The sequence below is a fragment of the Melopsittacus undulatus genome, chromosome 1 (genome assembly GCF_012275295.1).
Source record: "Melopsittacus undulatus isolate bMelUnd1 chromosome 1, bMelUnd1.mat.Z, whole genome shotgun sequence".
In the NCBI taxonomy this organism is placed as follows: Eukaryota; Metazoa; Chordata; class Aves; order Psittaciformes; family Psittaculidae; genus Melopsittacus; species Melopsittacus undulatus.
Window position 1 is genome coordinate 51,615,537 of NC_047527.1, and position 24,386 is coordinate 51,639,922.

Sequence of the window (24,386 nt, forward strand, 5' to 3'; positions counted from 1 at the left end):
ATGGAAATACCCTTCTTTTTTGCAAATATCTTTCCACAAAAAGCTTTCTATGTCATATCATCATGTTTCTCCTTACTGGCATTCTTTAACCCTTTCTCCTGTGACCAATATCCAGTAATACAGAAGTTCTCTGATGACATTGGCCCTTGTAGTATACTTTTGCTTTCTTCCTTTTTCTTTTCTTTTTTCCAGGGTTTTGGGTTTGGGTCTGTTTGGCTTATTTTCTTTTGCCCATTTCACTCCGAAAGCAATTTCATCTCATTCAGTGGAGCGGTCTGTAATTTTTACTTGGTTCTTTAAGTTTCATCCTCCTCCCAGCATTTTCCATCTAGGAAGCCAGGATCTGAGATCCCTCCTGTGTTTAATTTAGTCAGCCTTTCAGATTAGCTCACCACTGCCTGTGTGTGTGAGGGAGCAAATGAAACTGAGCACCAGCTTCATGACTGTTACTTGCCAATAAGAATGGGGTTCAACTTTTCTGTAAGAACAACAGATTCAGCTTAGTGAAAACATTTTATTCTTGTAAACATCTGTACAGACAATGAGAAAAAGAGAAAACAAGCCAGAAAACCTTGAGGGTGAAACAGTATTGGAAACAGAGGTTTGCTACAAGAGCCCCAGGTGACAGGCAGCCTGGGCTTGTTGAGCTATTTCTGAGAGAGGCAGGCAGCTTGCTGAGTCAGTGCTCATTCAGTGTCCTTCAAGAATGAATTAAAAGCAATGAAGAATATGTTTTGCTTCCTTGGAAGGATTTTTTGCCCTTTTTTTTTTTTTTTTCCCCTGAAACTGTTTTGAGCAGCTTTGGCAGGAGGAAATGGAGACAACTGCTATTATCACATAAAAACAAGACCACTTCCTCCAGGACAAAAGCCACAGGTATATGGGTCAATACGGCAGCTGGAGGTCTTTTTAGACATGTGGGCTTTTAATAGTCAGACTCAGAATAATTGCAGAAGGTTTGTACCAGACCACCTGGAAGCAAGCTTCAGCTGTTTACCAATAAGGATAAGGCACGTCTGCCTAACCTTTCTTGTTGCAGGAATTTTACACAGCTTGATTTAATCCAGGCTGAGATAACAAGACTCATATATGAGGTTCTCAGGAGACTTTGTTCAGTTGATTTTCCAAATAAGCTCCATACTTTTAATATTGTCGTAAATGCACATTAATTACCCAGGAACCTTAGACATATTTCGTAAAGCTGGTTGTCACAGCAGTTGTTGCCATGCTACATGGTCTGTTTTGCATTTAGCTTTTTGGTATGGTAATATTACAAAATAGCAGGCTCACTGTGGGGACAAAAGAAACAACCCGACAAGCTTCTTTCTTCCTAATATGGTGAAATAAAAAGCCTTGGTTTGAGCTGGCTGAAGTGCTGATGGAGTCAAAGCCCAGGGATCAGTCTGGTATGGTGTGTGAAGAGCACAAAGGTCATGGTCAAGATTCATACTGGGAGGGCAGGAAAAGTTTAAATTCCCTGACCATGACTAAATGATGGGAGTCAGGGATACTATCAGGGAAGAAGCCCTCTTCTCATCTCAGCACATGTTTGATTCCAGACTGGCGAGAGCATTCCTTCCTGTGCTTGCTGGTGTGCCAGATTTGGGATGTGCTATATAGCACATGTAGGGACTGATTTTTCATGAAGGTTTGTACTGAACAGGGATATGAACTACTCAGTAGGCAGCAGCATGAGGGTCTCAGGCAGAGCCCCAGTCTAAAGAGGAGGATGGCAAGGGACAGGCTGCAGCTGGAGCGTCAGCACCAGCAGTACAGTGCCCAATGAAAAGGGGCCACAGATACCATTGGAGTGCCAGGAAGTTTTGCCTACAGTGCCCACTGAAAAGGGGCCCCAGATGCCATTGGAGTGCCAGGAAGTTTTGCCTTTTTCCTTGTTTGTGTTCACTATCACCTTTAAAACAAAAGAACACAGCTTTGCACAGCAGTAAGCAATTGGCTGTTTCCCCCATCCCACCAGCTCCCAGCCAAAAAGATTAAGTTTTCTGGCTTCTTCTTAAGGGTTCTGCTTCTGCTGGTTAAAATCTCTGCCTGGGGACACTTGGTGCAGTATTAACTGATTATATTTAAGTCCTGTGAGACCTCCTTTTTGTTTTTTTCCTTGCTGCTGCTGATGAAGCAAAGAGAGATAGGTGAATCCATTAAAAAAAAACAAACACAAAACCAAAAAACTAAAACAAACAAAACAGAAGGAAACAAATCCAGATACATAATTTCAGTAATTATGACTTTTCAGGTACCACAGTCATCTGAACAAAAGCTGACTGAAACACTCACATCTCCCCAGGGAGAGAGCTACATGGAAAGTGCTTAAATAGCTTTAACCACACTTGTGTCACAAATTCTTTTCAGATTTGGTTACAGTGGCTTGTTCTAATTAAAATAGTAACAGTTTCAGTGCTATGTTTAAAAGTAAACAATCATTTGCTGTTGAGGGAAAAAAAAGGATAGAAACACTGAAAATAGTACTTCTTTTCCTGGAGAACATGTGTCTTTACAGCACCATAATCTATTTTCTTCTGCTGAAATATTGTCACCATCAAAAGCAGTTTCCCAGCAACTGACCAAGAGCACAATGGCAGGTTCAGCAACTGAATCATCTGTATTTTTCTTACCTTGATGTGCAATAGGGTGTCATTAATTCTGCTACCACAAAGAAGGGCAAAAAAAGGGGAAAAGTACTACATTGTGTTCAAAAAGAGGCAAATGCCTGAGCTTTGACTTTTTAAATCACAGATAATGTTCATGGCTGGATTTGTTGTGGTCCTTTCCACCATAGCTCTCCAACCTGGGGCTCAGATCTAACCCAGAAGGAATTGCCTGGGATACCCAGACAAAGCACGGAGCCTCCAGGAGCCTCAAGGCAGCAGCTAGTCCTTTGCTGACAAGGGAGGATTCAGCAGAGGCAGCAGCATGAAGGGGGAAAAACATGTAGAGTCAGCTTTATTAAATAATATGTTTATACATCCATTATGAAAACTATGACAAGGAGGGAAATAATGAAAAGGAAGCACTATTTTTTTAGTGGAGTAAAAATGATGCTTGTGGTTTTAAACAAAGGCCTGTTGGCAGGATGATGCCATAAAGAAAAGGAAGAGAGAGGGAACTGTGCTTGAATTAAGTCAGATAAGTGAAGGCCAGAAAACCTTATGACAGAATTTTCCGCTAATTCCTGTAATCTAGCTCTCTGCCATAATTATGTTACCTCTAACACCTTGTACAAATATTATTGTGGTTATTATTACTGTTTACTGTAACTATTGTAATTACACTTACAAAAGCTGCTTACAATATTGCAGTCATAGTAATGTGAAAGAGCAAAGTCAGGCAAGACTTTCATGGTGGGTGTTTGTAAGATTTTGAATGAACGTATATACCTGCTTTCAGCTGCAAGAATTTACACTGGAAAAAGATGAGAACAAAGGAGTAAGGAACAAACTTCTTTTTGATTCAATCACTGTACTGAATCATAACTTTAAATTCGATTTTTAGTGAATCATAGGTTTTTTTGAACCTGTGATGGAAACCTCTTGTTTGGCCTAAAACATACTTCCTTTCAAAGACATATTTTGTTAAGGTTTCTTTAAACATAATTTAATTCAAGAAAAAAATGAATACTTTTTAACGGGTTTTCAAATTAAATTTAATTACTCTTTTGAATTAAAATATTTCATGTTTCTAATTATTTTCTGGAGCCAAGATGAGTTTGTAAAATATCTAAGGGTTCTCAAGTCTGATTATTTTTCTCCAAATAAGTTTGTACTAAAGCATTTCTGCCAGTAAGCAAACAGGAAGAGACAGAAAGAGAAACTGAGGCACAAAGAATTTAAAATACTTTTCCAGTGTCTCATCAGATGGATATCAGTGTTAATAAAAATTGCGTCTTGTGAGTCCCCCTCCAGGTGTGTGAAACACTAAAGGACATTAAAGAGGTAGATCATTAGATTAGATTGAAAATAAATTTCCAACCATAACTATTATGAGCAGCAGAAATCATGGTGACCACAGGAACTGTGCACTTTGCCTCCAAGATCTTGTTCCCTGCTCCCTTGCAGAGTCACGGGTGAAGCCTTAATCACATATTCTGTGTGCATGGTACAAGTTACCCTGACAGAGAAACATTTTTAATTTCATTTCTCTCTCTTTTTAGAAAGTCTTTCTCTCGTTGTCGAAGAATTAACAGGATGCTTTCCAACGAGTCAGCACCTCCTCCTGCATTCAGTCGCTCCAACTCACAGGCCTCCATGGACAGCACCTCCATGGAGGACTTCTGGTGCGAGGTTGAGAGCATCAAGGAGAGCAGTGAAGATGGATCTGACGAAGCAACACTCTTGGAGTTCAAACCTGCTGATGGTGAGCACACAAACATCACTTCTTCCTCACACTTTGGCTTTGCCTTGTCTCTTTAGTCATGCCCTGATCTCCCTCTCTGTGTCTCACAGTACGAGCAAAAGTGCTAGGCTGTGTCTATGGTCACTGTAGCTCCACTTTTGAACATAATGGTAAATCTACAAGATGTCACTGGAAAGAAACAATAATTCAGTCTGGTTTATGCACTGAGGCTGGTAATTGACTTCTGAAGTAAGTTTTTTTGTATTGATCTTATTTGTGCTTCAAGAGGATAGATACGGTGTAAGAACAGAGAAGCACTAAATGAAAACTTCATCTCCAGCATTAAGTAAACTAAACCAAAACATATAAAAAGGGGCACAAAGTTCTTTTAGTGTACCGGAATTTTAAATTTTTTACCTTTCGGTTGGATTTATGAGTTACAAAAGTCTTGAAGCAATTTTTAGTTTGATATCATTTGGTGCTATCAGAAATTTGATAACTGCCTGTTTGAGATTACTCAACTCAAATCTAATTCAAAGAGAGATTAGAGATATGTCTGAGTATATGGCTGCCTACATTATTCAGACTCCCCACATGCCAAAATTCATTCGTCACTTACACGAATTATTCTGAAGGTATTATGGCTTCATTCTGTTATCTTAATGTTTTCCCCTCTCCTTTTTCATAATATATTTGGAAAAACGTGTAATAGTCTGCATTAGCTTGTTGCAGTGCAACTTTGGGTTAGATTATTTGATAACATCTAGAACAGCATTCTCATTTTTTCCAGTTATGACCCCACTTACCAATGCATTATATTGTGCAACACAAAATACCAGGTGTTACTATAGGATGAAAACGAGGTCATGACCCACCAATAACTGCTTCAACACTTTTGTGCAATGCAGCCACTAATCTGGTAACTACTGATCTAGGGGTAGATTTTGAAACAATGGTGTGTTCTTTCTATACAATTATTAACATGAGTGACAATGTATTTTTCTTACCTTGATGTACAATGGGATGTCATTCATTCTGCTACCATGAAAAAGGGGGAAAACTTTATTAAGCAACCAAGTATGTAATCATAATCAGCCATTATGAGTATCCCTCACAGAGATATCTAGTTCCAATTATGTGCTGTTTCCATGGGGAATACCTCCCACTTGCTAGTTCCCAGTAGGGGTCTCCTAGAAGCAAAAGAAGACATTTGTTTACCAGAAGTCTTGGACTGCAGTGAGAGTTATGGTCTGGCAGCTTAAATCCAAACTGCACTTCTTTGTGCTGGCATGTGGTTTCAAATAAAAATAGGCCAAGGTGTAATACTGAAACTTTATGGTTATTGTTATGGGAAGGCAGAAGAGCAATCTGCCTCAATCAGTTTGACCTTGTTGGGAAAATTCCTGTCTGATGGTACTCTTTAGCTTGGAGACCCCAGAAAGAAATTGTGAACCTCTCAGTGTTCCCTTTATACAATTGTCAGTGTAAATTGGGTGTCCCTAAGTTGTCTGCAGGGCTGGGGGAATGCCACATATTTATGAGTTGCTAAGGTGGGTGAGTTAGTAGGGCAAGGCAATACAGAAGCCCATTTTCCATGTTCTCAGAAACTCTTCCATCAGTTTCATCACTCCTGAGCTATATCTTCACAACAAACTCTGGTGCAGTCCCATGTTACCCTTTGTCTAGTTACATCTCATTACACTGGAGGATTACATCTCATTACACTGGAGGATTTTTAACCCTCTGTCCTGAACTGAAAATGAGACAGCAAGGTAAACTGAAATACATCTCTGCAAGTCATTTACCTTCATATTGTTGTTTCAAACACATATATATTGCATACACACACATAAAATCAGGCAGTGCTTGTCCTAGTTATTAACCTCAGGCATACGTTCAGTCTGGAATAATAAATCTCGGAAATAATAGTGAGTAGTTCTATTAAGCTCCTAATAGGATAATACTCCTTACTGAGGATCAAAACACTGAAAATCAATGTGGAAGTCTTCAAAGCAAAATAAAAGCAGATATTCATCACTCTTTTATGATGTCTTTGAGAGGAAGAGATGCAGAATCCTTAAGAAGGAAGCCAAAGGGTGATAGCAGCCAGGCATTCTTAATATTGTCAAAACCATAGTGTTTTATGCTGGACCACATGTGTAAGGGGAAGACATCAGCACACTTCGTTGACATTAGTAACTATGAACAAGAAAGAAGGTCAGATACAAGTGATACAAGGGATGTAAATGTTAGGGAAGAGAAAGTCATGGAGTATTTAAGATGGCAGTGATATGCAGAACTGCTTTAAAACTTGGTGTTACAAGGCTGCAATGCTGTGAGTTACTTGAGATTATAACTGACAAATTCAAAGAAAAGCAAGTGTCTTTCCTAGCAAGGAAAGACATCAGAGGAAAAGAGACTTACCAACTAGAGGGTAGCTCTGTTTGTCTTGCATATCTGGCAATATCAAGACCCTGCTGTATAAGTAGCTACCACTATAAAAACAGTGTTTTGTAAAACAACACTGGGGGGGGACGGGACGGGGACGGGGTTGTCCTTTTTTAAACCTATGCATCATAAAATTCTGAGGGTTTTAAATGCAGAAATTCCTTCTCTTTAGTAGTTTTGCTTCTCTGTTTGTTGTTGCTATTCCTTAGTCTATTGTTTGTGAGGGGGTGGAACAGGAAAAAGGCAAAAGCCAGAGAAAACAAGTTACAGGGGTGGCTGGTAGGCATACAGAATTTCATGTCTGCTTTACTATTTTTCATAGCATCATGAAAGCCAAGTTTGATTAAAAACTCAATTCTTGGGAAGAATATGTCAGGACAAAAACCAAAATGAATATAATTAAGAAACTGAAACATGAATGGATGTGGCTAGAACAACAGCACACAGAAATAAAACCTTTTAAGAAAGAAGGGAGAGGATGGCAGAAGAACCCTTGCTTCAAGGCTTACAAAGAAAAGAAAGGAGCAGGGTGTCATCATATCTGTGGATACAGAAAGGATTGGAGCAGAGACAAGTTGTTTCAGGGGATACAGGGCCTGTTATACCCCTGTTAACAAAGCAGGGTGCTGAGAGCAGATGCCTTTGTAGAGCTTTGTAAAGAGACAAGGCAGTTAACAACAAAGTCAGTGATGGTACATATAAGATGCTTTCACATGTCCCTGTGGTCCAGTCCTGTAATTTTCTTTTGTGTATCTAACTGCCAAAGTGCAGCAAACTGGTATCTATCAATCTGCCTGCATTCTGATGTCAAGAAGAGGCAATAAAGGGAGAGTGGAAATACCAGCCTACCATTAAGACCAGTGCTGGGACAAGAACAATAAGTGTATTGACTAGTTGTTTTATAGAGCATGCTACAAATTAGTCTATTTCCTGTTTGACATGTTTGTTTATAATACCTCTTCTTTAGTCAAAGCTGGAATGCAGTTATTGTCTTGTCTCAAACAGCATATTGTTGAGCTGGGATTGTCCAGAGAACTAAAACAAAAGACCTCAAAAGCTCCTATAATGAAGAGAAATGTTAAAATACTGTGATAGATTACTTTTAAAAGCAGACAAAAAAGCAATTATAGCAAAATTTAAAATTACTGAATTATTTAGAGATGGTAGATAAGGAGCTTCTCTCTGTCCTATGTTGACAGAGGATAACATTTAATGTAATCAATATCTAGCTGAAGCCCTGTATTGGCTTTGCATGACAAGGTTTTGGTGGCAGGGAGGGGGCTGCAGGTGTGGTAGGTACAAGAAGCTTCTCCCATGTCCGATAGAGTCCGGAAAGAAAATGCTTTTGTACACTGTGTATAATCTCACTATGGAACCAACTGCAGTGTTGAACCAGTTGAGAAACAAGTATTGAACAGGATCAAAGAAGATACTAGACACTAATCAAGACATCAAGAAATGCTGGGGTGTAGAATGCTAAACAGTCTTTAATTTTTTGTAAATCAGGATGATATCTAGGATAGCTACTTTTGCATCTTCCACCCCTAGCTGGCCTCTGATACCTACCCCTGACTCTTTAGTGAGCAGCTCCAGCTCTTACTCATCTTGTTCAAAATAGGCTATTGGACCAGGTGGACATAGCATTTCTCTCAGTGCGGCATCTTCACTAGGTGTCTGATGAACTCTGACATGTCAAATATTATCTTTAAGGTGCAAATATATTATTCTGTTGTATACACCACTTCAGTATCTTTGCTTATTTTAATTGGAATACCAATTTAATTTCCACCTGCCAAATGGCTTACTGGTAAAACATGGTATAAATCGTAATTGAGGAGATTTATGTTCTTGAATGAGGGGTTAGTTTTTAGTGACCCTCAGGTTAGTTATTCTCCTGCCTTCTTCACACAAACATGTTGATGCACAGGTTAAAAGTTCATTTTCTGTTCTTTTCCTAAGCCTCTCCTGTGCAGACACTGCCAAACTGAAAATTGACAGTATGTTGAAAAAACTAAATTTGCTTACACTTGTGGCGTAAGAAAGATTGGAATTGGAGTCTTCTTGAGGTAAAGGCTAAGGCAGCAGTCTATCATGCCACCACCCTTCCCTCAGTCCCCTCTTCCTCCCTTACCAGGCCTCGTAACACACTTTCTTCCTCCACAGAAGGGGAGTTGGAGGCAGAATGGCTGCAAGACGTAGGTTTATCTACATTGATCTCGGGAGCTGAAGAGGAGGATGGCCAAGCCCTGCTGTCCACTCTGACCCGAACTCAGGCTGCTGCTGTACAGAAGAGGTACAACACCTACACTCAGACCCTGAGGAAGAAGAATAAGCACACAGTCCGGGATGTGCGAGATATCTTTGGCACCAGTGACTCCTCTGTAAGTAGCTAATGCATCCTACCAAATGCCTTTGGGCTTGATTTATACGCATTTTGCAAGTAGCTCTTCAAAGCTTCTACCAGACAAGAACCCTTTTCTGCTAACAATGTACGGACAGCCAGTAGCAGTTTCCAACACTAAGTCCAGACTTTTAATGTTGTATTTTCTACATTTTGAGAGGAAAGGAAAAAAACAAGAAAATAGGTGGTGCAGAGGTTTGCAGCTAACCTGTAACATAATGTGGTATTTGTTGCCAGCCTTCTTCCTGCAATCTCCTATCAAGACTAACATTTACTCCCTTATTTTTTGGAAATTGGTGAGTTACTCTTGGCAACTATTCAAATTTTTGCTGGCTTCTGGGGACACTTGCTATTTACTCAGCAGTCTCAATGGTGAAGTAAAACTTCTCTAGTGAAGCAACTGGGCTTCAAATATGCATAAGCAATTAAACCCCTGCCAGAATGATTGCAACTTATACACTGGCAGTTGCATTTCACATACGTAGCAAATGAAAATCTATTAACTGTTAATTTGATTCATGGCTTCAGAAATGAACATCGCCTCTGGTGTTTTCACTCACTTCCCCAGATGATGCCTACACGTCTTGATTTTTGTGAATGCAATCAACTGTGTGAATTTAGTCCAATGTACAAAAATTGAACACATGACCTTACGTATGTCACTCATGATATCTTACATGGGAGTCACCAGTAATCTCACCTTTGAAATTAATATTAAAATTCCTGCCACTACAAAACTCCAAGAAATTTGTCCTTTTTTATTTGTTCTACCTTCTCCTCAAGGTTTGGCATCCTGGATAAATTTAAAACAGAAATTGGGGAACAAAGTTGTAGCTGCATATTTATATTAAAATTGCAAACATATAATGGTTGAGGAGGTAACTTATTGTCTCCAATTTACGTATCTGGGCTATTTTTAACCTCTTGCACATATCCCACAAATGTATCTAGAAGCATCCAGTAGTTTCCTGTGGGCAGACTTTCTTGCATGAGAAATCATCAGGCATGATTGCATGAACATTGAGAAGCCAATGGCACTTCTTATTAGATTAGAACACTTCTCCTGATTCAAGTATCTGTAAACCTTAATGTGTTTAAGAATGTTAATAATTATAAAAAAGCTGAAGTTTCCTAATAAACTTCAATCAGCCAAATAATTAGTGTACCAGTTCTCTCAGATGGGCACATTATTGATCTGGTTTTCACTTGCTTATTTTTCAACTCTTGTTTCTTACTTGCTAAAGGAATCAAAAGCTTCAGAACCACAGCCCTTCAAATCACTGTTTTATCTCCTCTGAAATTCAGTTCACTTAATAGTTCTGTACTGTAAAAGCCAGAAAGATAAGACCACATAAGTAATTAGGACATCTAATTCTTTTTCCCACAAAAATATGCAGTTCTACAGGGTGCTTACCTACATGTTAAACGCAGATACACAAACACAGCTGCAGAGCACACCATCACCTCCCTGCAATAGGCTGTGAAACAGTTCGGATTTCTAAAAGCCTGCAAGGTTCCCAGTACAATTTTAACATTCCCATTATTACTCCTATCTCTGCTGCTTATTAGGGGATTTAGAAACTTTGTCCTAATTATCAGCTTCTCAGGGACAAACACACTACAAGGGGCTTGTGTCCTGACCTGAGGGTTTCCCAAGCTGTCCTTTGTAAAGGGGTATCAGCTGAAGCAGTCCTTCACACCCTCCTGCCTCTTTGGGCATGGCACTGCAGCTGTTGGTGAATCACTTTGGGAAAGCGATCCACATTAAAAACAACCCAGCCAAAAAAGAGTAACAGGGAACAGGGAGGGGCACATCTTTTCAGCACAGATGCTGAAGAGAGGCTGGTAAAAAGCCTGCTTGAAATGATGTGCAGGAGTTTTGCTTTCTCATCCTGCTTTTTAGCTGGGAAAGGAAGAAGCACATCTGCTGCAAATAGCAAAACAGCTCTAATTGTTTCACATAGCTCTATAATCCTCCCCATTAGGAGGATGGATTTACACCTTCTTCCCAACAACCTAAGCATTGCAGGAGCCTTGAGCAATGGGTCAGAGGATGGATTAGTCTCTTGTGTGGCTAATGATGAGAGAAAAGGTGATTAGCTCACTAGGGTCACCTGAGATGAGGGGATACCGAAGAATAGTTGTCACCCAGTGAGGAGAGGGTGAGAGATTTGCCCTGTTTTTTTCTCTCTGTTCTGAAAAATACCTACCTACTAGATGTTTGCTATTACTGCTGTGTGGGTCAACATAGAGCAAAAGGTGCTTTTCCCACATCCTGCCTTGAAGTTCATCCTCTCAGAGCAGGAGTGTTCCCTCAACAGCCCAAGTGGATTGAAATGAAAGGAAATTAAGCCATATTTCACTCTTTTTTTTTTTTTTCTGTGGGTTTGGGTTTGCCCATCCTGGAAAGGCGCTGTAATCCCTAGGGCAAAATGCAGCACCTGCAGTACCTTGCCTCTCCAAGACTGATGCCTTGGTGGAGTAGCCTTCCCCAGTGCAGATGCCTCTGGTCTGCTTCAGACAGGCCTACACACAGCAGGATTAACAGCCAGCCACGGAGATTTAAATTGGGTGGTTTATTAATCACTGTGGCCTGATTTTCCTTACTGCTGATACCCCGCTGCTCCCATCAGAAGCTATTGGCTTTGCTAGTGCTCAAAGGCTAGAAAAAATCAACAGCAGAATATAAAGGGGGGGGTGAAACATTGATTTTGTTATTGGAAGGAGGAAATGAAGCATTGTGCTCATTAACAGCCCAATCATGTACCTTGTGATCAGCCAAAACTCTGCAAGAGTTGGAGGAGCACTTCACTTGAACAATGCATGAGGAAATCATGTCCTAATTAAAGGAGAATCACTAACTAACCCAGAGCTATTTGCATGAATAGGTATTTGTGTTGAAAGTGCTTAGAAATATTCACATATCCAAAGCATGAGCAATTTGTATCCTGACCAGAGCCATAAGGCTATCCTTCTCTGTCTTTATTTTACTTAGCTGCAGGACTGATGATAGAATTTGGTTGCTTTGGTGCTCCAACGATTTTGTTTTGCATCCTCTACAATAAGGATAGCTACTGAATGGCTGTCTACTTAATTTCCATCTTTTTCTTGCTCTTCTGCTTTCCTCTTCCAATTGGAAATTCCTGTGTATATTGTACAAGTAAAGACTGGGCTCACTTTTAGTACTGGATAACGAGAACTGTCTAATGAAACACTTTCAGTCAGAAATCAGGATATGAGGAGTCTTGCCTTTGCTGAAGCCCCAGCCAAATGAATAAAGCTGTTCCAATTTAGTTAAAGACATAAATTGACTCTTGGCCTTTCACATTCATTAAGGCACAAGCTTCCAAAGATTTTTAATCTTTCTTTACTGAAGAAATAATCTAGATCTTTAAAATTCATGCATTACAATGGTTTTATTCCCAGTCTCCCCTTTCTTTTTATCATATTATCGTAAGAGCTAAAAAAAAAAACCCAGAAACGGGGAGGAGGGGGGTCCTGTTTGGAAGAGATTTTCACAAAAGAGACATAGATTTGGCTTCTTTATACATTCTCACTGTGGAGGCTGGGAAATGAGACCAAGAATAGCTATTCCTGATACTGTATATGGTTCACATTATTCAATTGCCACAAGCTAAAGCAGGCTGCAGACTGTTGCAAGCACTGCTGGGTGGTGAAGCAGAGTTGTACTGTCAGCTACCCTCTGCCAACTTCACCATGCTTAACAAAACCTGGTTATTGCAGCTGATTCACTATTGATTTCATCTTTATAACAAGGCTGGAAGGATTTCTTCCTTAAGAAACTTGACTCACTGCAAATCTATTTCGAATACTGTTTACAGGGTCAGGCATTTTGAGCAGTGAAAGTACATGAGCCAGTTGCTACCATTAATTTCTCCATCTGGACCTTAAGCAGCAGAGTAATTACTTCTATGTTTTATTTTCCCAAATTGCTGAGGCTGGTTTAACCATCCGCTCCACTTCCATATTCCCACCTGAAATTTGTAATGCTTTTTTTATTGTCCTAAAACCTTTTGTGTAAATGTGATAGGATTTTATCACAAAAGCATCCTACAGTTCTCCTTTTAGAAAAATCAATGGTCCATACAGTCTTCTGGCAAAGGAAGTCCATGTGACTCAAATCCTGTTTGCTATCAAGTTTGTGGACCATTGAATGGACTCTCTCAGGAGAGATTTTATTCATGTTACATTTGACTTTGTTACCCAAATAGCTCAGAGGATAAGATTGAATAAAACAACTGCAACATTATTTCAGGCTTCCAATTGGAAGAGCTGCCTGTCTTTTGAATATCTGACATTTTTTAGCAGCCTGAATGTTGCTCCTGTGCCTTGGCTACAAGTGGGGAAGACAAAATTTCTGCCCTGAGGCATTGCTGCTTGTTGATAAACAGCCAATTTAGCAATTTAAAGAGCAATTTAAAGAGCAGCTATTGGGGGATCATGGGGCCAGGTTCAGATGGAAAGCTGGAGAAGCTCCAATGGAGAGGGGGGAAGGGGAGGGGTACTAAAGAGAGGGTGAGGCAACAGATTTCACAAAGGGGTAGCTCCAAAGGCTCCCAGCAGGCTTCAGAGGACAAAAGGGGAAATACAAAACTGGTTTGGGACATAGTTATTTTCACTGAGTATCCTTCAGAGCATTTTTTAAATTCCTGGCTTTGTTGTTTTTTTTTTCCCCAAGAAAATGCAGACGAGCTGCTACGGCCCTGTGTACACTAAACACTCAGATTTGCCTTTATGAGTCCCAGAACCACACAGAACAAGGACATAACTCTGCTGCCAAGAAGGGGTGGCAGTGCTTCAAAGTCATCCCCTGGGTTTCTGAGCCCCTTTCCTGCTGTAACACACACACTTCCCCCATTTTCATACAGCGCAGAATGATTTTTGGAGTGGAAAGAAACTAACCAGGCTATAGAAAAGGTTGGGTTTTTTTTTATCCTAAAACATTTTTTGCAGTTCACTGATAAAGTGTTAGCATATAACCTATGGGAGGACATCCATCCAACAATTTGTTGGTGTCCAAATCCTGAAAAGCAGCGATCGGCTTGATTTCTGATAGGTGCTTGGAAGCAGTGGATATACAACATGTGTCAGAGAGTCCTCAAAAAGATTTGTTGCCAAAATGATTAAAAGCAGGATGGATTACAATTTGACAAGGACCTTTCACTTAGTACAATTATGTACAGCAATTTACTTGGCTAATTTAAGTCATTATATAGGACAAGACTCATTAGCTACAGTGAGCTGCAATATTACTGACCTCAACATAATCCAAATCTATGCAGCCTAGGGAAGATTAATTCTCAGGCTTGGCTATGAAAAATGTACTCTGGAGAATCACAACAGGTTGTTTAAACTTGGCGAAGGAGTGTACGCTGAGAATGATTGCTTGAACTGTAGCAGTTTCTGTCCATAGACGTTTACCTTCATTGCAGTCTGATCATTTTTCCTTGCCTATCAGCCCACATTTGAGACAGTTCCAGTGTCACCAGTTCCTTCTAATGGTATCCAGCTTCCTGGGCAGAAGCCAGTTTGGAAATCAGTTAGCTGTGAGTATGCCAACATGTAACCAGTGTTCACTTCCTCCTAGGAAAATGATAGACAGAAAGATCCTTTTGTGGTTCAGAGGTTAGTCCCCTCTTTTATGTTGCTTCATATATTCCCTTAAAATCCTTGCCAGCTTATTGTCATGCAGGAACTAAAGTTTCCCATTCAACAGCAGCATTATACAGACACAGACTGCTGCCCTTGAGGCATCAGTGTCCAAAAAGCACTGATCATTGCAAGGCTGCGAATGTAAAAATAACCTCTAAAAATATGGTCCAGAATTTGTCCAAAATATGACAGCAGTGTATTATCTTTTTGCAAATCATGACAAGAAAGGTGCATATTTCCTTCACATTTCTTCTCCAGTACTGCAGAAACTGTCGTATTAGAAATTTACAATTTTTCTGCTTCTGCCTTATTATTCTGATCTCCTAATGGTGTTATTTTGGACATCTCTTAAACACTTTGCTCCGACAGTGGCTGGCAGTGCCAATGAAAATGATAACTCTTCTCTGTGCAGTGTCTGCATAACTGTTAGCCTTCCATGGGAATACGGAAGGCTTCTCGTTTGTTTTGAAAGCCCTTCCAGTCACCACTGTTCAGAGTTGAACTAAATGGATATTAATAGAATCGTAGAATAGTAGAACGGTTTGGGTTGGAAAGTACCTTAAGATCATCGAGTTCCAACCCCTCTGAGTTTCTAAACCAAAACCTTGTATGCTTACCTGTATTGCCACAAACATTTTCCTTGGTTGCAAAAGCTTCCCTGCTGATACCTCTACCACTCAAAAAGTTGTATTAGAACAGCTGGGGAGCCAAATGGACAGGGGTCCCAGGTCTGTGGTCTGTGGTCCCAGGTCCATGGGTAGAAAGAGAGATGGAAAATGTCTTAAATGGCTTGGCCAATAGGTAACATCTAAGGCTACAGTTTAGAAGCCAGGAGCCACTTAATAAAACAGAGCTTTTTCATACCAAAATGGCAAATCAGTGTTGCAAAATTTTAAGTCCCTATATCTGTAAATACAATGATTCAAAAATCATGGGGCATGCACTGGTTTATGAAACATGTCATGATTTTTAATTCACTTTCTGATTTCCATGGCTTGTGAATGCACCTGGGTCATGTTAGTAAACTCTTCTCTGCAGTCCTGGGGGCTGAAATTTTATTTCACTTCCACTGGAAATAATGATTCAGTTCCAATTCGGGGTTTGTAGTACCCGGACTTTAAGGAAAACCAAAAAATTGTCCCAAGATGTGAGAGATCAGTCGTAAAAATTGGCAACACTGAACTCACATGTGTTATCATACTTTGGACTTCATAATAATAGGGTATTTCTGTGCTTGATTTCAAAAATTTTCCTCTGGAATCTACTAATTTCAGGAGGTGACTAAACCAGAGTAGAGCAGTAAGTCATTTTGCAATATCTGGCAGAAATTCCAGTAGTAAAGTGTTTTTCAAACTGGAAGTCTGTATATTCTATCCTGTTTTGCTGCTACAAACTAGTAACTGTGAGTAATACACATATGTGAGCATATAAAATATATGCACAATGTCTTATAATTGTACATAAGTCAACAGTAATCTAAGAAACCATGTCAAGAGTATTTTTCTGTCAGGAACTCTTATTTTTAATTGTTCATTAGACAAGTACCACCACAGCTTGCTGGCCTGGGTAGACAAGGATGGAGTATAAAAACTTGATAATTCCTGATAAACAGGAAGTTCCAGCTTGACTATCTTTCTCACGAAAAGAAACAAGTTAAATAATCTAAAATGAAAATAGGGATTTTATTTCTAAGGGGTTATTTCCTCCAGACAAAACAGGAACATGCTGTGGTTTAAAATGAAATTCCTCTTTGAAGCACTTCCTTTATTACTTTCTCAAGATTTTTGTCATCTTGGTTCACTTTTTTAATGTCTCTGTACTAAATGCAGGCATACATTCAGCATTCACATATCATTTCCCTTATTTTCAGCTAACAGCTGTCTAGACTGTGGACTAGATAAAGGCAGCCCATCCGTAACAGAGGAACTCTCCTATGAGGTTTCTTTCTCAGAATCCATTACAGTTCTTCCGAAAAACCAAGAATGGCCAAAAAACCAGAGGTTCAAAAAGGAAGACTCTGCTTTGCCTGTAAGTTTGTTCTCAACATATTCCCTCGATTGTTTTCTTTAATGCAGTAATTTCCTGCTTTATATACCCAGCACATTGGAATCTGTTAAGACATTAGCTGTCGTTTGCTCTGCCTGGTTTATAGGAAGTGCCTGCTATGCCTGCCTACCACTTCTGACTAATTCCCAGAGAGGCACCAAAGTTAACCTGGATATTGAAGCTTGGTTTTGACTTGAACTCGTCTTGAACCAGATGAATATGTGTAGCTCAGTCCACAAATATTTCATCATCGACACATTTTTCACAAAGAAATAAAGACCAGTTACTGGCACTAAAACTAGCAATCATTTTCATTACTGGCCTGTATTCCTGCTTTATTCCCCCACAGATTACCTGCCTTTGTTAACAGATAGATTTAAAATTGCTTCACAGATGAAGGGAGGAAAGCAAGCCTTGGTCCTGCAGCAATACTGATTGTCTGCAATCATTATTCAGTGCAATTACACTATAGGAGATACTACATGAATGGTTAAAGGAAAGTTTATTACACCATACCATATCATATCATCCAACCAGACATACAATGAGCAGTTGTGTCATTATCTGGAATTATTTCATGAAGCCAAGGAAGTCAGTTTTCTATTTCTATCAGCCCTCACAGCTTCCATTACTGAAAACTGGAGCATTAGGTTTGTGCTTTCAGATACCATAATTTCAGTGAAATGTATGAGATAGCTGTAAATTACTTGGAAGCATTTCCTGAATGTTATGACATCCTGAGGTCCTGAACTAATCTGAAATTGTTGCTATCCACACAGATGTTTAATTCTCTAAGAACTGTCAGTTTGTCCATCTCAGGCACCACCAAGGAAGAATAAACTGAGATGCAGAAGTAAGCTCCCATGTTGAAAGGGGGGATAAAACACCAAGTAGATTACAGCTGGTGTAAAATTCCCATGTTTTAGTGTGTCTGAGTTTTGTGTAGTGGGGATAATTTGGTGTCCTGTAAAAAGTAAGGATATCTCTGCATTCATCATGATTTTGGCAAAACAAAGGTTCCTTCTTGTTCCATGTAATAGCAAACCTAGGACTACAACCTTCACTACTGCACACACGCACAGATTCTTCTCTGCAACAGCTTGGACAATTTCCAGTTGATATAGCAGAGAAACTGATGACAAACAGGGAAAGAAGATGCCACATTGATTATCATGGACTTATGAGATGCATAATTAGTTAATATTAGAAAAGGACAGTATTGTGCTGTAAATGAACTATTCTGCATGCAGGACATCATTTTGTGTGCTCAGAAGAGTTCATGAGAAATATGCCAGGTCGTCACAGAGAGGGAGTTTCTGAATAAAGTCAAGAATTGCAGCTGTTAACATTGGCATTTATCTTGCTTCACATGCTGTCACTATCATATTAGGTTTTTATTATATGGCTTTGGCAGCAACAGGCCCCAGCAGAAAAATCACCTCTTGTTACACAGAATGCCAGTCACCTACACTCTGAATGACTGTCTCTCCTTCCTCAAGGTGGGCCAATGGGGCCAGACTGAATTCTACACAACATCATGCTTTCTCTAGAGCAGGTCTGACACAGTAATATAATCAGCTTCATGGATGGCATATACTGAGATGCACAGAAATAAATCATATATAGCATAAAATAGAGTGTCTCCTGCAGCTCCCAGAAGACCAAACTCAACATCACTGTCCTTATATGGTTGCATGTAATTTCCCCAACATGGGACTATGATCAATATGACTTAATTGAAGATATTAGAGAACTAGGAGTCACTAAGCATTTCAGGCCCATCTTAGGACAATGTATCGTTCCATATAGAAACAACATATCACACGATATTAGACATGATCCCTAGCCAAAATGCTGGTAATCTAATTTCAGAATATCTTGGCCTCCTTCCCTGCTGCATGTTGTGACTGTAAGAAAAATCGCAGGAAAATTGTGACACAAGACAGAAGAAAGTGGCCCAACCCCAAACCTTGTGTTAACACTGCATCACATCACTGTGATCCTAGGAGTCAACCAGCCACCATGGAAAATTGTTGTAGCTATAATTTGTAATTGAGTTTGGACTGTTTGTCATTTTTTCTTGGCAGACACACCTTTTCTCTTTCACCTCAGAAAATATATGTGATTTTTTCTTGTTTTCAAGATTATTTATTGTGCTTTGACTGCTTTTTTGCATCACTGGAACTAAAATGCATAGATATTCTTTAGTATTTTATGTGTCTTCAGAAGAGCATCCTCTGTGTAGCTTTTGTTACATTAAGTCTCAGCGTAAAAGTCACAGTGGAATTGCTGCATCCTAGGGAGGGAAGATTCTAGTCTAAAATGCCCCAGACAGCATGTAAATCAGTTATTCCACCCCCTCCACTCTTTCTCCCCCTGTTATGATTAGTCTCTATTGAAAGACCATGTACATTGTGATTTAGGAAGTCCTAACCTCCATGATCTAGATGTCCTTTGTCCTCTCTTACTTTTGAAATCTGGTGTAAATTTAATCCTTTTTTCATTTGCTCTTTTCTTAATCTGTGTGACTGGCTTCATCTAAAAATGACCTATTGAGTCCAAATTTGTTTTAGAAAGAGAGGACTGGGCTGAAATCTCCCAAAGCAAAACATTATTAAAGACTGTGTTTCCACTCAGTTCCCTAAAGGGAGGAGACGATTTGCAATGTTATTTATTTATACCTCTATCAATTACTGGTTTAAATTACAATTAAATTGAAAAAATATACAATACTAAAGATCCACCATTCTCTGAAAAGCATTAGGGTTTAATATAACTTTGTTATTATGTCTAACATGTCAAAAACTGATGGGTATTTGTCCTTTTTGACATTTGTATAAATGCTTCTGTCATGACTCAACATTCCTGGGTCTGGTCCACAACACTGCTGTTTCTAAAATATGTAGACATCTTCACATGTCCCCAAATGATTAAGTATCATTTATTTCAAGCCTACTTGAATAAATTATTTCTTAGCTACTGGGAGTCCTGTTTCTAAGCCTAAATTCTTCTTAAGTAATTAAAACAACCAGCAAATGACAGGTTGGCATCAGGACTAAGTGATTTTGCTTCTGGGTTTTTCCTCAGATCTTTAGTTTGAATTCTCCTATAATATCTCATAAATTAATAGTAATATGCAAAGCAGACACAGATTCATTACACACACAAACACAACTGATATACAAGCATTTCCATGATGAAATGTGTCAGCTACTTCAACAGCATTCAAAGACACAGTGGGGGAGGCAGAAACAGAGAAAAATGTTATATCCTGCTGAAACTAGGCAAAGTTTAAGCAGCACACAGCTCATTTGTCCCGGCTGGAGTACAGGCAATGAGGTTAATACTACTGCTCCAGCACCACTTACTAGTCAAACTGCAAGGGAACATGATAAACAAGAAGCTCAATTTTATGTTTCAGATGGATGCCAGTTCTAGCAACTTAGTGGGCCAATATACCATATTTGTAGTTGTAGAGTTGTAGTTCAACTCTTTAGTATTACCCATCTACCCTAATATTACTACCTATCCCATACTGTTATCTCTTTCAAAAGAAAAATATCACTTCCTGTCATTTTTGTGCAAATAAAGATGCAACCCATCTCTACTGTAGAAATTCATTGTACGGAAAAGCCGGTTTGGACTGACAGAGGTTGGAGACCTCTCTCCTGAAGACATGAAGAAGATCCGCTATCTATCCCTGATTGAGCTAACTGCTTTCTACGATGCACTGGGGGTGGAGCTGAAGAGGAACCGTGCAGAGAGGGTTCGGGGACGAGGTACGTGCTGTGGCATCCCCATTGTGGACACCTGTGTGCCGCTCAACATTGCAAAGAAGACATGTACAAGGCATGTACATGTTTCCTGTTTCTCACCTTTGTTGTTATTATTTTCAAGAAAATGGTCTGTTTGGAGTCCCTCTCACTGTACTGCTGGAGAATGATCAAAAGAAGGTTCCTGGAATAAAAGTTCCCCTCATCTTCCAAAAAGTGAGTGTAACTCAACCTGCCCTGCCACTAAGATTTGCTTTTCCATTATTTGCATTGACACTTAAAAAGAGTCATCAGATAAATGAAGATGCAGGCTTTACAGAGTTGGTGTCTGCAGGTTGTCTGTCTGTATGTTGTGGATTGAAAACCTTGTGGCAAGAAGAGAAAATTTGCTCCTTTTGTGTGTTTTATCTGTGGTGGGGACCCCTTTCAATTTCTGTAATTACATCATACCATAGAGGAAACTTCAGGAAACATATCTGGTTTTCTGTTTCCCTTTCTCATTAAAGAGCCATGCAAAACTGTGTCTGTGTGCAGAAGCAGCAGACGTGAGTTGTCTCAGGAGTTTTAATTTCACATGAACTTCAGCTGTAGGTGTTGCTTATCTATTTTTTCCAGAATGAAAGTGGTATCTTCTCACTGAGACTTGCATTACAAGATGTCATTTATGTAAGTCATTTGACAGTACAATGACATCCAGTGGCTGTCTTGGAGGTACACAGACACAAGCACGCATACAATTACACAGGTTCACATGATCTCGAAATGACAACAAATTTCCCTGAAATACTGACAAAAGAGAAAGTGATGTGGAGTGTCAGGGGAAAGACTGACATGACTTGGATATTTACATGACTTTGCAATCAGCTCTCCTGTCAAGATACTATGGGAAATTAGAAGGATTCAAAAGCTGGGGCAGGAAGCAGAGGTGGTGGTGAAAACCCAGAGCTGTATGAATAAATGCTAGGAAATGATTTTTTTTTCTTGTTCTAAATTACATTAAATCAAAGCATATTTATTTTGTTTAATAAAGAATTAGAGTGGAAAGCCTATTCCTCTATTCACAAAATATTTCAAAATAAAATATCCTGGGATCATTTTCTAATCTGAGTTCTCAGTTCCCAGAAATGTATGTTATCTATAGACCTTTCCATTGTGCTCCTTGGGGAAAGACTTAAACATTTCTCAGAGGTTAGTTTTCCCTCAAAACACCATTGTGTTTTATCCCGTGTATCTGCCCTTTTATTAATACGTTTATGTGTTAATTGTTCTGTAGCAGTGCCAAACCTCAAATCAAGGACAGAGGGTCCTGTTGCATTATTGGTTTTCTGTACTCTGCATACTCAGCATTTCATGGTCAGGAATATGAAGAAACAATTAGAAAGGTTTATTTACATGTGCTGGCTTGTTTTCGTTAGCAAATCATATAGAAATAGATCTTTTTCAAATTACTTTCAAGGATACCTAGATTGATAGGTAGTATTTTTAACTGCTTCTGAGTATTTTTCTGGTTTTTGTTGGTTCTTTTTTAGTTGCTGCTCAAGCTTGAGGAAACAGGTTTAGAAACTGAAGGAATTCTACGCGTGCCTGGATCTGCCTCCAGAGTCAAGGTACATGCTTGTGCCAGTTTTCTGTCTCTTGGACCACAGACTCTATGTAAAACAATACACGCCACACAAACTCACACTGCACATAAATACTGATTTGTGTAGCTCAGCATTTCTATTCCTACCAGCGAAAGGTCATATTGGTTCCTGGGAACCAATAAATCACAGAACATGTGGTCTATTGCTTTGCATTTGTTAATGGTCTACATAAAGCACAGACTTGACATTGAATGCAGTTTTGCTCCAGTAAACACTGAGGGATCCTTTCAGTTTATATCTATCATCCAAAATTGCTGTGATCTTATCTCTGTTTTAATTTATTTCATAAATCCAGAGTTACTAAACTGAGTGAACTTGAGATAAAGATCTTATTCTATGTCAGTTTAACCTTTATGCCGTTTTATTTCTCATTTATCTTCTGTGATCTTACAATTTCATGTTCCAAGTGAGAGAAACTTGGCCTGGTTCACTGTTTGGCAGCCTCAAGTACTGCATTTTCACAAGCTATTTGCAGGCTACGAACACAGGAAAGCTGGTAACCAATAACTTGACATTGTGGTGCAGTAATGATTGCCATTGTTCCTGCAGACTAACTTGATTCCAGGAGCCGGAAGCCTTTGGCAGAGGCAAATTAGGAAAACAAGCTTCTTACAGTGCATCCAGCTCCCGCTTTCTCTCCCTCAGGAAGGCTAGTCTTGTTTTCTGAGGCAGGAAGTCTCTGCATTGTGGCAGCCGTACAAATGTTGGGGATTGCTAAACGTTGATAGGCTGGGGATCCTCAAAATGACTGAACAAGAAAAAGCAGCATTACATGAAACACACCAAGGATAGGCAGTAGCTTACAGCTCCCTTTGACTCTCTGGATTGAGGAAAGCACCCAGCACCTTGCTAAGTGCTACATCTTGCCAAAGGGAGCTCCTAATTTGGCCTATGCTTTTCAGCTTCCTCATTTTTTCCTACAAATGCTTAAAGCATTATTTCACACAATCTCAACTCTTTTTTCCCAACCTCTCTGGGAAGATTACACAGCAGGGCTGTGCTCTAATTAAATTACTTTCATATTCCTTGCATATACTGCACTGTCTTGTTCACTTCTTATTCACAGCCTATACACAAGGAGCTGCTGTGAGATATGACTTTATATGTATATTGGGTGGTAAGTTAAACTGCCCATATGAAAGCTTTAAATTATTTGAGTTTTGGCTTCACTTAAGTCTGTCCAACAAGCCAACAAGCAAGAGAGAAGGTCTTTTCAAAGCAGATCCAGATTTCATTCTTCAAAGCCTTCATACATTATTATGACATTAGGATTTGAGAGCATTCCAGTTTCATTTCAGTCTTGTTTGGAGAACGAAAAGTCATATGGAAGTGATTAAAGGTTACTCTTCTATAAAACAAAGAATAGAAGAAATAAATACAAGTTTTCCTCGGTAATCTAGTTTGTAACAACAGCTCTAGTGAACCAAAAATATGTGACAGTCTAATGTAGGATAAGTCACGTTTAAAAAAAAAAATTAAAAAAGCATTTTTTAAAAGAGGAGAGTATCAAATGTACTTATATGCTTGCCCCTGTGGATATATATATTATATAAAATGCTTATGTTTCAAATATCTTGCTTTCTGTTCCTATAGCTTTTCCCTAGTTCTCAGTAGAAAAATGTGGAGTAGTTTTTCTGTCCTCTTGTGCTTTTGATGAGGGGAGGATTTCTATTCCACATTTTCCAGTCAGTTACTAAGAGAGAATTTAATCCAGGTGTTTGTACGGATTATCTGAAAAGGCTGCAAATATAGAGGAAACTGAGATAGCCAGATTACAACCAGTAAAATGTGATAGTAAGAATGAGATTGTAACATTATATACCAGATCCTGAAAGACTGTTTCCTTTTGTGCCAACCATTCCACTTAATTATGTGTGACCATATTTGATATGTAATTTCCTTCCATTCATGTGAGACATGGCAAATGGAATTCATTTTTAGAAGCTTTTCTGTCTGAAAGGACTAAATTTTCTTGCATAATATTAAGGTACATTTGACAAAAAACATGATCTGAAACCTGAATATTACCTACAGTTATATTTTGTCATAAAT

At 39.2% G+C, this 24,386-nt stretch overlaps 1 protein-coding gene across 1 annotated transcript in view; it reads left to right on the forward strand.

Moving 5' to 3' along the window:
• ARHGAP28 (Rho GTPase activating protein 28) overlaps window positions 1-24,386 on the forward strand; it is a 77,308-nt gene that overhangs the window by 37,734 nt on the left and 15,188 nt on the right. Inside the window, exons 2-8 of the mRNA XM_005153484.3 lie at window positions 4,169-4,371; window positions 8,962-9,179; window positions 14,679-14,766; window positions 16,743-16,900; window positions 20,532-20,697; window positions 20,816-20,907; window positions 22,221-22,298. Of these exons, the coding sequence (XP_005153541.2) occupies window positions 4,169-4,371; window positions 8,962-9,179; window positions 14,679-14,766; window positions 16,743-16,900; window positions 20,532-20,697; window positions 20,816-20,907; window positions 22,221-22,298 (1,003 nt within the window). The remainder of the gene's footprint in view (window positions 1-4,168; window positions 4,372-8,961; window positions 9,180-14,678; window positions 14,767-16,742; window positions 16,901-20,531; window positions 20,698-20,815; window positions 20,908-22,220; window positions 22,299-24,386) is intronic.